Consider the following 15,236-nt stretch of genomic DNA (forward strand, 5'->3'; position numbering starts at 1 on the left):
CATCTGCACATTTCCCATTAAGCTACTGTTTTCTTCCAGCCTTCATTCACAGACACATTTTTCTATCCTGAGCTATTACTTCCCAAAAATGACCAGTTAAAGGGTATTTCACAGCATATTCATCTTTCAAGTGCAGTTCTTTCAAGAAGTGCCAAGAATGATAAAGCAATAGATTTCAAACTTCTCCTTATCAGAATGAACCCACAGAGCTGAAATCTAAAATGAAACTCTTCGGGCCCATGGAAAAGGACATGGCAATTGCAAACTTGTGATTACAGCTTGATATTTTCCCTTCTGAATTCTCTCTCCTGGTTAAAAAGCTATATATTAAAAATCTAATAAATGAAGAAATAATAGAAGATAGACTTTGGGACTAGCTAGCAGGATAGAAAAATGCTGCAGTGTTGTCTCAAAGTTGCACTATTAAATGTCACAAACTCGGATTTGTTTCCTATTTTTCTATTTTTCCTATTTTCATTCTGGAGAAAAATAATTCAAATTTTCAGAATTTTCCAGTGAAATAAAAGGTTTACAAACACTCACAAGAAGCACAAACAGGCTGTGGCTGTCTGTAACACACATCCCTGAGAACAGTGTTCCACTTACTGAAATAATTATTAAACCATCTCCATCATAAAGTGTGAAATTTTAAAGAAGCTGTTGGCAGTATGAAAAATGTTTCTCTCAGCTGTGTTATGTCTGCATTACCTGCCTGCCCATGTGTTGTAGTGCCTGCAAGTGATTTTCTGTGTCAGGGATAAACTCACTGTATTCCAGCTGGGAATACATGGTCACCTTTGCTTGTTACGGAGGTAATGATTGTTGCTGGTCTGGCTGCAGAGCTGGAGGGAGCATTCCCAGTGCCATGCACGGCTTGAGCCAAGCAAGAGGCAGCAGAGGGGCCATTCTGGATTCAGCCCTTCCATCCAAGGACCACCTCTACACAGTCACTTACAATGTTTGCTGTGTTCTGCTGTGCACGCCCTCTCCTTGTCTCCTTTGCCATTATGAGGATGCTGCATGGCTGAGCACAAGTGGACATGTCAGGTGGGCTGGGATGCTTCACCTTGGCCAACATTAGGGAGCTGATGCAAACATCATCTTTGCTCACTACCTAAAGCACAGATTATTTTATCTGTGTCATGCTCCAAGGGAATACCAAGGCTCGTGAGCCGAGGTTTCTTTTATTTACTGATTGGTTTTGACATTTCTCTGGAGTTGTAACAAACCTCTGACTGTGCTTAAGAGAACAGGATTGCTTTCTGATTCATCAGTAAAACCTGCATCATCTTGTGTGATGCGAAGTTGGTTTTTACTTCAGGAGCCACTTCTGCCTCCCACCCGGCATTCCCCAGCATGTTTTCCCTCTCCCCATAGTAGCTGGGTCACCAAACACCACATCTGCATCCACAAGCTCTATAGGAGCTTTGGGGTCTCTCCTTACTGCGGTTCCAAAGCAGGGACTGCCCATGTCGTGGGACAAGGGCTGGATTCAGCTCCGCCATATTTCCCCTGTGGATAGAGTAGCAACCAATTATTCCCTAAGGGTATTCCTGCATCACTGATTTACTGTGCTGGATGGGAGCTTTCCCAGCGTGAATTCTCTTTATGTCTGTACCCGCAATCTTGTATTATGGACATAAGTGTGGCAAGTGGTGCTCTCAAAGTGGTTTCCCTCCCGCTGAAAATAAAGCTGAAGTCACAACCTAGGATGTTGTGTTGAACATCCCACTGGCAACAAGGACCTCCCTCAGTAAGTTCTCTGCATGAACCCTGTGCATGCCCGAGACCAGGGCTGGGACATTACAGATTGCAGCGAGGCAAATCCTGGTCCTTGTTGTTTGTCCCATGCCTGTCACGTTATAGCTCTTCCCTTGGGGATCTACCTGTGAGCCCTGACCTCACCCTGGGGGTGGTGTTGAGCTGCCTGGGCTGTGTGTGCTGCAGCAAAAGCTACTTGACATGTTTGCAGTGGAGAAAGTGGCAGCAACCCGTCCCACAGACCACCCAGTTGTACCATGCTGCCAAAGGGAAAACCACAGGATTAAGGCAACTAAACCCACCCTCTTTACTGAAGATTAGGCAGATGCAGGGTGAGCAGAGCCTCCCTTTACACTGTCAGCCATCAGTAGCCTCCATTATCCCACCATGGTGAATTCTCCTGTAGATTATTTTTCATTCTTGCAACTGAGATGAGTGTCCTACCTCCAGTCCTGCCTGGTTTCAAAAAGGAGGGGAACCAACCTTAGCTCTTTTATGTAAGGCCCTTTAAATAAGGTCCTGCTTTAACCTGATTTTCCGCCTGGGATGCAACAATGAATTCCTGCTGCTTGAGCTTGCCATGTTGCTTATATTCAAAGTATAATGGGGAGCCTTCAGAAAAATATAACCTTATTTACACTGTACAAAGCCAATTGGATTTTGGTTAACAATTTCTAAGTGATTACAGTTCACTAACAATGTAGGTGTGCTATAGATGCAATGCACAGGAGGGGACTTTTTATTTTAAACCAAACAGGCTTTCTTTTATTCATGTCATTCAGGCAGCCTCGGGATAATTCACATTTCCAGCTTTCATATTGTGTTGTTCAACCACTGTTTTTTCTCCCTACCTATTGTACTCTCACAAATTGTACTCACTAATTTCTGAAAGCTTTTCATTTCTCTCTATAGGTTGTTGTTTCGTAACATTTTATACAAGAAAAGCTGCTCTTGAGGCACAGAATGCACTGCACAATATTAAAACTTTACCTGGGGTGAGTACATTTATTTTTTGATCCTAATTATTTTACTGCCAGAAAAATAGCCCTTTTACTCTCGGTGCTGCTTGGTACCCCTAATGACCTTGATCTCTGCAAGGAGGGTGGCAAACCTGATGGTCTGTCCTGTACCAGTGCCAGTCCTGTAGCAATGGCATCATTTCCACGGGCAGCTGCTCTTCTGTAGAAAGTCCCTTGGCTGGAAATAGTGCTGATACCTGCTGACTAAAGGCAGTGACCAAAGTGCAATGTAGATTCATTTCTAATTTTTGTTTATTTAAGGGGGAGGGAGGGAGAGAGAGGGGGAAAAATAAGGCAGAAAACCACTACACCAACAGGGCTTCAAGTTTCAAAAGGGAGAGAGGAGCAAAAGACAAAAAACAGCCAACTTTGTTAAATGCAGCCTTTATCCACATGATTTCTAAACAACCTGAAAGCATCGGTGTGGTGGCTGCCCATCTCAGGGTGTTGTACAGCGTGGTGCCACATTGCTGCTTGCACAGTGTCATCCTGTTCCCTGCCACCACCTCTCCTCACCACCTGCTCCCACTGATAACTCACACCAGCACTCAAAACAGTTGTGATTGTGTTGTACAAAGTGTTCCTTACGTTTTCCTATGATAGTTTATATTTAAATTGCAGGGCTAGAGAGAAGTATATCACTGGTAATTGCATGTCTTAACTCTGAAATTTTCTTGTTCCACACTTTTCATTTTTCCTGCTGAACATAGCCAAATATTTTGAGGATGGAAAATAAAAAAAGATAAAGGATGGAGGTTTATTCCCTCTTGATGTAGGAGAAATGGTGAAGTATATGTTTGAAGTGTCTGGTTACAGACATGAAAATAAATAAATACACTATATAAACGAAGAGAGCATTGACTGGACTGAGAGTTATATGGCCAATATCTGCTTTAGTTCCTATGTGCTGTATGTGAAATTGGACACTATATGTTTGAAAAATTCACATCTGGCCAGCTCACTTTATGCAACTCCTGTTAGGAAAGCCACCTTATCTGTCATGGAAATGACCAGCCTAGAGAAGTACGTGGGACAGTTACCTGTGAATCCTGCTAATTCACCAAGGCAAAATGGAAGTCCTCTGTCATTTTCAGGTGTAAATGCCCTAAGTGGTGGTAGGAAATCTGCAGAGGTAGGCCAGCCACAGGAAAACAGGAGAAAAATTGCAGCACTTGAGATTCAAGTGATGTTTTCCAGCAACTGGCTCTCAAAAGGGGCAGTGTCAAGACCTTACAAGCCTCCCAGTAGCAGGCTTGGCATTAAGGTTGTACAGGAGGGATGTGTCATCCTCAGAGAGAAATGAAGGCTCTGAAAGGTGATTTCCTTGTTGTTTCCCATCTCCACTGCCAGAAAAAGCCGAGCCCTTGGACAAGTGCTCTAACCCAATTCAGCTAATGTTGCACTTAAACCAACTCACTGAATAACTGCTCTCCAACATGCTTTGAGTCAAACGGCTGTGCAGATTGCATGGACACTCTAGTGGAGGTGATCCTGAGCTGCTGGAGCAGCACCCTGCCCAGACAGCATCCCTGAAGCTCTGCCGCAAGATCTACACATCACTTCTCCTAGAAATAGAGAGGGTCCTTTTAGAAACATAGAATTGTTAGGGTTGGAAAAGACCTCCGAGATCATTGAGTCCAACCTTTGGCCGAGCACCACCATGTCAACTAGACCATGGCACTGAGTGCCACGTCCAGTCGTTTTTTGAACACTTCCAGGGATGGTAACTCCACTACTTCCCTGAGCAGCCCGTTCCAATGCTTGACCACCTTTTCAGTGAAGTTCTTTCTAATGTCCAATCTGAGCCTCCCCTGGCGCAGCTCAAGGCCATTTCCTCTTGTCCTGTTGCTGGTTGCCTGGGAGAAGAGCCTGACCCCCACCTGGCTACAACCTCCTTTCAGGTAGTTGTGGAGAGCGTTAAAATCTCCCCTGAGCCTCCTGTTCTCCAGGCTAAATAACCCCAGCTACCTCAGCCACTTTTCTTTGCTCCTCTGTTATTCCCTGAGCCCCTCAAGCTGGTTGCTGCGTTTTGAGAGATCTTAGTTATCTCAGTGGGTGACGGGGAGAGGCAGACTCCTCCTCTGACTTCTGCACATTCAGATGGCAAAGCTGGCTCAGCTCTGCATTGCATCTTACTTGAGCAGTGTATCATTTTCTCCTTCACTTTTGCACAGCTAATGAGCAGGCAGCAGTTAGAGATACTACTGTACCTTTTAATTTTTTTTAAAATTTCAAAAATAATAATTTTTCTAAAGCTCTGTCTAGTTCTTTGTCTTTCCAAGATGAGTTTTTATGTCCTGACTGTGAGGTTACAAACTTTCCTTTTAAGGAAACGTGGAAATTGCATCCCTGTGACTCTGGAGCCTGATACAGCCAGAGATGTTTAGATTTTACTTTGAGATAAGTTGTTATACCTACTTTTTAAATGGACACCTCCAATAAAGAGAAGGAACTTGAATACAGATCTACTACTTGTCCTTCAGGATGATTCAGCATATATATTATATAACAGATTCTATATTTTGCACGTGCAGTATGCTGACATTCAGCATATATGGAGATACTGTTATGCTGCATCTGTGTATGCCCAAAATAACTTCATTTAAGCACGCTTTAAAGTTGTGGCACACGTGCTGAAAACACTTCACGTTAGCAGGATTCTCCATATATGAATTTTAGCAATTTCTGTATTGTTCCTCTTGCCTGCTAAGCAGCTTTTACTGAACAAGCAGGAATTGGTAGTGGATAGGTCCATGTGTGAAATAATCTCAGAGCAAATGGAAGCAATCTTCTGGCAGAGCTGCAACAAGGGATGAATTTGGATCAGGTTCATTTGGGCATCAAGTGTCAGCTGGCTTCCAGTAAATGAGGTATGATCGGTAGGAGGTTCAGTAATAAGGTATCTCCTGGAAACAAAAGAATCTGTGCCTTCCACTTTTGCTGTAATACCACCATGCATCAGATAAGGCATCCTTAAATAGCCCAGGAAGAAAATCCGAGGCAAAGGCAGGTGATTTATTAGTGTAAGGTAAGGAAAGCTGGCAGAGGCAGGAGCAGGGGGCTGTAGGGATGCTGTGGTGCTTGGAAATCATCTGTGTTTTACCTGCATTCAGGTGTAACCTGCACTGCTGCAGAGGCATGGAGGAAAATACCTCTGTCTTCATTAAATGAATGAGCCTAGATTATTTTTGGGGTAGTCTCTTCATTTCTTAAATGCAGACCTGCTCCGTGTGGCTCAGTAAGGAGGTTTTGGATTGGCACCAGTGGAGCCAAAAAAGTGGGGGTTTTAGTGTGAAATTCATCCCTCTTCCAAGACTGCATGTTCAGTTTAATTTAAGTAGGTATTTGAGCAAAGCCTGCAGTGCTCTGCCTCTATCTCTGCTTTTTGCCTGGACCTCATCCTTAACAGAGACATGAAAACATGAGCGCTTGATCTGTTCCTTTGAGCTGCACCCTTTTAGTGGACATGAAGAAAATAAGACTAGATATAAATGATTAATGCAGGATCTTGGAAGAAAATATTGCAGGGTGCCTTGCTGTTTGATTACAAGCCTTGGAATTAGTCAACATTTCCATAATTCTAAACCAATATACACCTGTTTTCCCACTGTGATGTGAAGGCACAACTTAATTTAACAGAAACCCTGCTGTGCTAAATCTCTCATTAAATACCAAGCTAGTTCTGTAATTTAAAGTTGCAGCACTACTATTTTAACTGAATTGCCTTTGTATTATAAAATTAATAAGAAGTTAATGATGCACTTTGCTGTATTCTCTCAGATATTTTTTTTTCACAGCAACAACAACAAAAAAGAAAGATAAAGAAGAAAAACATGTCACCAGCTGACATCTCAAGGCTTTTCTGGTTTTAATCATTTTCCTGAGGATAGAAATTCATTTAAAAGATTTTTTTTAAAAATTTTAAAAAACTTTCTGCACAAGTAGGATCAAACATCATCTTTCTTACTCATGATTAGTATAATCTCTCTGTTAGTCATAATATTCCTTGTCATATAATGGAGCTTTTATCTTCCCCGAAAAATGTATTTAGATATCACTCGTTATGTAGGATTGCTGCTAGGCAGAGAAGATATGCAGTGTTTGAGAAATACAGGCATATTGTTATATATGAATCAGATCAACGAAACAGGGACAGTTCTCTTCTGTTTACGTGGTGCTGGAATCACAAGTAGCTTTTATGTCTTGTAAATGAACAACATGACTTTTCAGATGTGTCTTTTCAAATATAACATGGAAGCACACAGCTGATATCCTCACAGCTCATACGGATGCAGTTTGTATTATTCAGCTTAGAGTCAGGTTTTCTTGTAGTGTTCATTTGGATTTTGTTTTAGAAGGCAGAAGGGAGAAAAGGGAAAACCTCAATTTGAATGTAATAATGATCTTAGAAATCTGCTTCTTTGGGCTGAGGTGTAGAACTGAGGCCTTAACTAGTCTCATCTTCATTAAGAATCTCGTGGCTTCGTTAGAGGTGTTTAACTTCTATTCCCTAAACAGAATAATCTAATAAATTCCACCCATCTAAATTTATTCTGTACCTTCCATTAGATGTAATAATCTTGGTTCCCCCATGCTCTAATTTGCTACTTAGTGAAAATTGGCTTCTGTATAGAGGGCAAACCTCAAAGAGCCTTATGTAGGGACTGCTTTAACTGCCTTCATGGCACTGACATTTCTTCTTTGTTTTAGTTTTAACATGCTTTATTTTAAGAACAGAATGTGCTCTGATTTGCTAACTAGTGAATCTGGTAGGATTTCCTGGCAAAAGTTAAGTGCAGATAGGTAGCACAAGAGCAGTATATGTTGGTTGGATTCTCGGAGCCAAATAACTGAATAAATGTACCTTTAATCTCATACAGAGGCTGTTTGAGGTCTGGAATCAATGGGCATCCATTGGTAAAATCTACACCTAAAACTCTTTGGAGTCTTTGCTCTGTAGTTGAAGTTAGATAGATTGGACATGACAAGAATTGTTTATTGCCTTTATGTACCTTTTTTGATATATCCTCATACCTAAGGTTATCACAGAAATAATTAACAGCCGACACCTATTTAGGCCTCTGCACTCCCATGCTTTTAACAGACTCATGGTTTGCGTGGTTCTTATTTCAATTGGGATATACATGTTCCAAGTAGCAGCAAACCATTTGTAGTGAAGTTCTGGCATGAAATTATGATGTTAGCTGTATGAATTGATTTAATTAAGAGTTTAACAATGGCGAAATGCAGTTTTGAGAAAGCTCTTAATATTTTAACAGCAAGATGGAGTTTGTAGGATCTGTTTCGTAGACTGTTCATGGCTTTCTTTTTTGCCAGATGCAGGCACCCATGACAACTTTCTATGAAACCTCATTCAGCTTCTGATAAAACACCATCTGTCCAACAAGAAGCAAAAACCCCAAATATATTTCTGATTTTCACTTTACATTATGAGCTCCTTTCTAATAACTATCCTGGCATACTCCTTTCTGAAGTAGTGTTTTAATATCCAGCTCTCTTCTCTGCTTTAGGCCTTACGGTTTGTCAGTATTATAGGAACATCATGTAAAAATTACCTGTAATAAAAAGGTAATCATCCAATACGACTTGAATAATAGCCTGAATATGATATATCCGTGATTTTGAGAGATTTTGACAAACAGAAAGGGAATTCAAAGAGCAATTAAGTTAGTTAAGGGATTGCAGTGATTGATTTATGATGACAAATTAAACTAATTCAGTACCCATATAGCATGGCCAAATGCTGCTTAATGAAGGATCCAAAAAGTCTAGAACTGTTTAAATTATAAAAATAACCAGATGGGAAAGCAGAGAATTCCCAGGGAGCATCTATTCCTAGAAACTGAGCTATAAGACATTGAGTGATGTTAAAGTGAATCTGGCCCATTCCTTCCCTTAAAATACAATTCAAATGGATAAATTTTGCCCAGCTCAGAAAGAAGAAAAGTGGGTTTTTATTATGCAAACACACCACTTCCACCTCTGCCCCTCCAAAAAATGTTGCACTGACTTTGTCACTTCAATGAAAAATCAATATTTGCACTAAATTCAGGTACCTTATTAGAAAGGCTGGGTTTGCACCTACAATTGCTGTGAAATGCCTAATGGATCACCAGCCTTGGATTCATAAAATGGAAAAAAGTGATTTAGGAACCCAATGAAATCCCTGTAAGTAGCTGAACTTGCAGCTTAATGGCAGAATGATGGGTGTTGTGCAGGTGTAGGGAGAGGGGAATATTAACCAAGTGAAAACAACTTCTCTAAGTTGAGCAAAATATTTAATTCATAGTTATATTGTCCCTTTTTCTCAGTGAAGGATGGGGGGTCAAATTCACCTTCCTGTACAGCCTGATCATTAGGATAACTTTCTGGCATGTCAGGAGAATGCAGCTCATATCCTCTCTGACTTGTTTGTTGAAAGGATTTAACTTGAATTGACCTAACAGAGCCTTCACCACTGGACTTAGTTGAGATTAGAGGTCATTGTCTCTCCTCTTGAAGCTGTTCCACTGTGTATGAAAGTATTAAACTCTCATGGGGGTGAAAGAAAGCAAGTCACAGCACTTAGTTGCCTAGTGCTGAGGGCACTGACTCAAGTAATGTGATATCTGGATATGAGTCTGTGCTCTAGAAAGTGTTTTATTCTTTGGAAAAGCTTCAAACATTTGGAAGACACTCTCCAAGAATAGGGAAATGCAGTAAGATCCATTGACTTGAGGCACTGGGAGAACGTGGCTAAACCTTGATCTGCATTACTTGGGGGTGGTGCCCCAGCCTAAAACCTGGGTGTGTCTGGAAGGTGAAGAGCTGCACAGCGCATGAGCATCAATGAGCTGTTTTAGACCCCAGACATTCCTATCAGGCTATTGCTTTTCCATAGTGTAGCAGATCTGGTGGGAAGCAGGAGCACATTAGCCCAGCTGCAAATGCAGTTAGATGCATTTAGCTTTTTTAGAGTGTTCTTTTGGAGTAGTTCGGGAATTTTTTTGCTCAGCTTTGCAGTATAATAATATTGGGATGGAAATTAAGTAATGCATAATAATGGCTTGACCTTAGAAAAATTCACTGATGTGAAGCCCATCCCCAAAAGGCCAGACTGTTCTGGCATGTGACACTGGAATTTACCTCCGATTTCCAGAACTCCAACCAGTTGAGGTCATCACTTTGCAAAATCCCTCCAGACTGTTTTGTCCAACTTAGAACATCTTACTCAGCGAGGGTGGAGGATCAGTTCACGGGATATCACTTCCAAGCTGGGTACCCAAAAATCACTGATTCAGAGAACCTTTTGCTGCGTACTTCAGAATGGAAAGTTCTGAAGAAAATCAAGAGGCCATCACTAGAGTACCCCAGGGTATTGCAAAGCTCACCAAGATTTAGGTGGGATGCTTACCTAAGGATAATAGCCCAGGCACTCTCTTAAACAGCTATTTATCCTTCTGCTGCTGTTAGCTGTTTTCTGTTATCTGGAACAGAAAGTACAGGTGCTTCAGTCAGCCTCATTAGCACCACGACACGAGCTATTAAAATTGTCTTCGTAATGAAAAACTAGTTCGGGGAGCCTTCCTAGCTGTCTGACTACTCCTACAATCGTGAAATTAGAAAGGCAAATCGTAAACAATGTTGCAGGCATCAGGAAGCAACATCATTAGAGATGCCCTTGGATGCCATTTACCTGCCTCGATAGCAGTGTTTGGCACCCATGGATCTGAGTTATGTTACGACTAAAGAGCCTGGGCCTCATGGCGTGTTTATAACAGAGAGACTGTTTGTTCAGCATCCTCCTACCATTGGCTCCTGCCACAGCTCTGTGAGCTGTGCTGCCTCCTTCAAACACCTTGTGCAACCTATTGAAGGGTTGCAGTGGTGTCTTGTTCCCTCCATGGTAGTGAGGGAAGCTGAGGTATCCCCAGCCAGTTTTCTGCCATCTCAGTCAGGTAATGAACCACACTGTGCAGGTGCAACATGCACCTGTCTATGTGACAACGTGCACGATGAGAGAGAGAACATAAGTTCTGTCCTCTCTGTGGTCATTAGAAACCCCATAATACTGGAAAACCAGGTGAAACTGGGTGGCTTGATTGAGCCTTCTGCTCTAATAACACACTTTGGACAATCATATTCTGGCTAAAACACTCTTTGCAGACCCGGAGAGATAATTGATTTTTTGCTCTTTCTCTGTAAGAATTATCATCTTCATCAGCTTAGTTGGAAGAGCTACTTCTTTGTCTGCTCTTCCTCCTGTGGTGTGCAGAGAAATCCTTTCTCCTCTTGTCAGCAGGGTCCCTGGGGCTGCTGGAAATACTCAGGGATTCATTTGGGTGCAAGCACCAATCTGGGGTACAGACATGTTCATCTGATTGTCGTGGTAGACATCCAAAACCTTTAGAGACACTAAAAAGAGAATTCCCACCCTGAACAGTCATGGAAGATGCATAGTTGCAGAGCTTATATTTTAGGCTGTCAGTGTGTGGGTCAAGTGATCAGCACCCTCTAAAGCAAAGAGCAAATATCAGTATTAGTGGGACAAGGGGGAATGGCTTTAAACTGAAAGAGGGCAGGTTTAGATTAGATATTAGAAAGAAATTCTTCACTATGAAGGTGGTGAGGCACTGAAACAGGTTGCCCAGGGAAGCTGTGGATGCCCCATTCCTGGAAGTGTTCAAGACCAGGAAGGATGAGGCTTGAAGCAACCTGTTCTAGTGGAAGGTGTCTCTGCCCATGGCAAGGGGGTTGGAACTAGATGGTCTTTAATGTCTCTTTCAACCCAAACCTTTCTGTGATTCTGTGATTAAAGTGTTAAATACCTTTCAACAGGAAAAGCACTACCAGAGAGGACAAGGCTAATGTTTGTTTCACTTTTGGAATGGACCATAATATCTGAAGGAGTGGGAAAAAAAGGATGGAATGTCCCTTTTGTTGCTGAAAACGGTAATGGCTTTGCTCCCAGACTGTAGCCTGAGTATCTCCAGGAGCAGAGAAGCAGTCACTGAAAAAGATGCCACCATAACTCCATTTATTGGCAAAAGCTTATCTCTATTGCCTTGTGCCAGGGAATTAAAAAAGCAAAAACTGCAGAAGAAAAAAAAAACCCACATTGAGCTAAACAGTCTTAAGCAGTGGTAAACAAAATGTAGCTTCCTTTGTGGTTGATTTTTATCCAGCTGCAGCCAAATATCAAAGCAATATCAAAGGAAAGCTACCCATTAATTAATTCAGACTGACTTCACAAAGCAAGCTGGAGCTTTTGCTGATATCTGATTCTGACAACTTCCTGATCTTCACAAGTTGTCATTAAGAGTGGCATTAAAGCAGTCTGCAGTCAATCCCATCTCTCACTCTATTGTAGCTCAGAGATGGGCTATCGGCCGTTGCGGAAGGGGGGATACGCAAGCAGGGGTTACAATAAGCAACTTTGCTTCTTTGCAAATGGAATTTGCAATTTAACAGGGAATCTCATTAATACACTGCCTCTGTCATTCATCCTAGGAATGCTTACCCATTCCCACTTGCAAACATTACAAGTTGCAGCGAGTGGAAATTTTCTCTTCTGAAGAAGAATCACAGGAAAAAAAAACAGAGAAAGAAACTGAAAACGAAGCTCATGTCTGAAAGGAATAATTAGAAGTCTGTAACGATCTTTAAGAAAGCATGAATAGAGCCTTATCACTGATTTCAAGATAGAGAACATTGGATTCTGCGTTGAGGAAAGTCAGATCATGGAAAACAAGGCACTAATCATAGGATAAGATTAGTTTTAAACTAAGAACTCGGAGCAGCCTGGTCTAGTGGAACGTATCCCTGCCCATGGCAGGGGGGTTGGAATGAGATGAGCCTTAAAGTCCCTTCCAACCCAAACCATTCTATGACTCTATAAACTGAAATTCAGATAACCTCCATAACTGAAGCTTGCAATTTCACCATGAAAATAAACACAACACTCCGGTGTTCCTTACCACTGCCAGGATCTCTCAGAGGGATTAAAGCCTCATGCAGAGATGCGAGGGATGTGATACCTTTATATTTCCATTCAGCTGTGAATGGCTCAAATGATTGGAGTTTGTTTTCTAGACCATCACTTGAGCAAGTATCCACCAGACAGCAACTAATATTATTTTGTGGCAAATTCCTGACAATACCTTGGAGGAAAATGTGCTGTGTTATTATACAGTATGTTCATTTCAGATATTGCAAAGAATACAGAGGGGATAAGTGCTGTTGCGGGAGTACCTCACCAAGTATCCACAGCAGCATCCATGTAGTTGGTGCATTATTTCCTTCAGGGCCAAGTACTGCCCAAATGCCAGTGATAAATGGGAATTATTTTTGATTGTACAGAGAACTGAGGATTTACCATCATAAGAGGTGAAATAAAGCTTAGATCAAGTATCAGGAAAAAAATAAACAGTATCTGTTCAATTAGAATAATCTTCTAAAGGAAACAAAGTTAAATCACAATCCTCATGGGGGGTTGGGGTAGGAAAGTATTAGAAAATATGGCATAGGCAGTAATCCTGTACTGGCATTGAGTCATTCAAGATGAGCTACTGGATTATTTCATCTCTCATTTCTCCAATTGCTAAGAAGTGAAGGAAATTGCTATGCTTGTGTGAATATAGAATACTCCTATTTGTGCAAAAATATATGATTAGCCAAAAAGAAAGATCTTGCTAAGTAAGAGCTTCAGCCAGTCTAAGTGCCGTGCTTATACACTTGTGTCTGGAGGGCTCTGAGGGTTGCTCAGGCAGGCATGTCCCTTGCCTCTTGTGACCCTTTTTATTTTGCAAAGAATGACATGGGTTTATCCCAGTTTAAAAGTGGCCTGATAGCTGACAGCCCTCATGTCTGCCACTTGTCTTCCTCCCTGTTGACATGAGAGCCAAAAATAGAGAGTGTGACATTGGGGAAATTTCTTTTCTGCACCCATTCCTCTTCCCCTGTGCTTTCCTTGCCCTCTGCTAGCTTTGCTGGCACTGCAACAGCCCTCAGGCTGCATTAGCCTCTCTCAGAAAAAATAGCATATGCCAAGAAACCAGGAGTTCAAGACTTCCCAATAGCTCTAAATGCTACCTTTGGAGCAGGTAGGATGAATGGTTGTAGGAGCTTTTAGCTCAGTTGGTTTTATCAGAGGACCTTCCTGCCAGCTCTCCGTGGCCTCCAGCTGTTCCACCCGAAGCCGTCTCTGCAAAGAGATTTCTTTGACCTTTAGGCAAGTCGCGCATAAAGATGTTACTCATGGGGCACAACGTGGAGAAAACTTCTGACTGAGTAGCAGTAAAGAATAAGTAAGGGAAGACAGCTTTTCCCATACTGACATTTATAGTCGCTAAATGAAGCATATTGTTGCTTTTTTCCAGAGAACCAAGGGGCCCTGTCTCTGGACACAGGCATTAGGTTTCATGTTTGGGGTCAGATGCTGGTTCAGATGGGTGGAGGCAGGTTGGTTTTTGACTTACTGCTCCTGATGCCATCCCTTTTACTAATCACAACTTGATCCAAACACCACAGCCAGCTGGAACTGACTCATTCTTCAAAAATATATGTTTCTGCTAATGTTGTCCATTTATTTTTTGTTTGTTTAACTTCCCAAACACCTATTGACAGAAACATTCAAATACATTAGAATTCCTAAAGATTAGCACTATAAATATATACTGTGTGTGTTTAGTTTGAGTACAAACTGCTTTCCTTATCCCAAAGAAAGCACTAGCAGAGTACATTAGCTACAGAGATGCTAAAAAATTAAAGAGTGAGTTCATACAAAGGGTGGTTAAAAATAACATGGTTGCTTGACGTGATTCTTACTGTTGTTTGTACGTATTTTGGTGTGGACAGTGTGTGTATGTGTATCCTTGTGGCTGGAGACTGCAGTGTCATTCTGTTTTCATAGATGGATCAAATATCAAGGTATCTTTTTCATTCTCTCTCCACAGCCAGATTATTTTGCCACTGCAGAGTATTGGCATAACACTGAGAGCTTTTATTTGGATGCTGATACTGGATAGTCGTGGAAAATTCCTGTAACTTCAGCTCATAGAGAGCTTAAATAAAATTTATGAGCCATATCCTCATTTGGTGTAAAATATTATGGCTCTGCTGGTTCAACAATAAAACTGTACTACTTATCCCAGCTGATCTCAGTCAGGAGAGTAGGATTTTTGACATCTTCATTCAAAACCTCTTTTCTACCTGAATGCTTTGGCTATTCCCTGCAATATTTAAAGGCATGCATGTTGACAAGGAGTTTGGGGCTCATATCTGCCCTTTAAAGAAATCTGGATTGATCTGTTTTTTGGTAACAGGGGGGAATCTGACTGCTTTCTGCCTTCTGGAGGGGTGGGAATTGTGAATCAAGAGATGTATTCCGAACTTAGAACTTTTCTGCACCTTTGCTAAAAGTGAAAACAGCAGCAGCCCCACATCATCAGTGCCTAC

At 41.6% G+C, this 15,236-nt stretch overlaps 1 protein-coding gene across 1 annotated transcript in view; it reads left to right on the forward strand.

Annotated features, from left to right (window-relative positions):
- CELF2 (CUGBP Elav-like family member 2) overlaps window positions 1-15,236 on the forward strand; it is a 374,279-nt gene that overhangs the window by 270,999 nt on the left and 88,044 nt on the right. The window contains 1 exon segment of the mRNA XM_032689527.1: window positions 2,674-2,756. Coding sequence (XP_032545418.1) covers window positions 2,674-2,756 — 83 coding nt within the window.

Source organism: Chiroxiphia lanceolata, chromosome 5, assembly GCF_009829145.1.
Source record: "Chiroxiphia lanceolata isolate bChiLan1 chromosome 5, bChiLan1.pri, whole genome shotgun sequence".
NCBI lineage: Eukaryota > Metazoa > Chordata > Aves > Passeriformes > Pipridae > Chiroxiphia > Chiroxiphia lanceolata.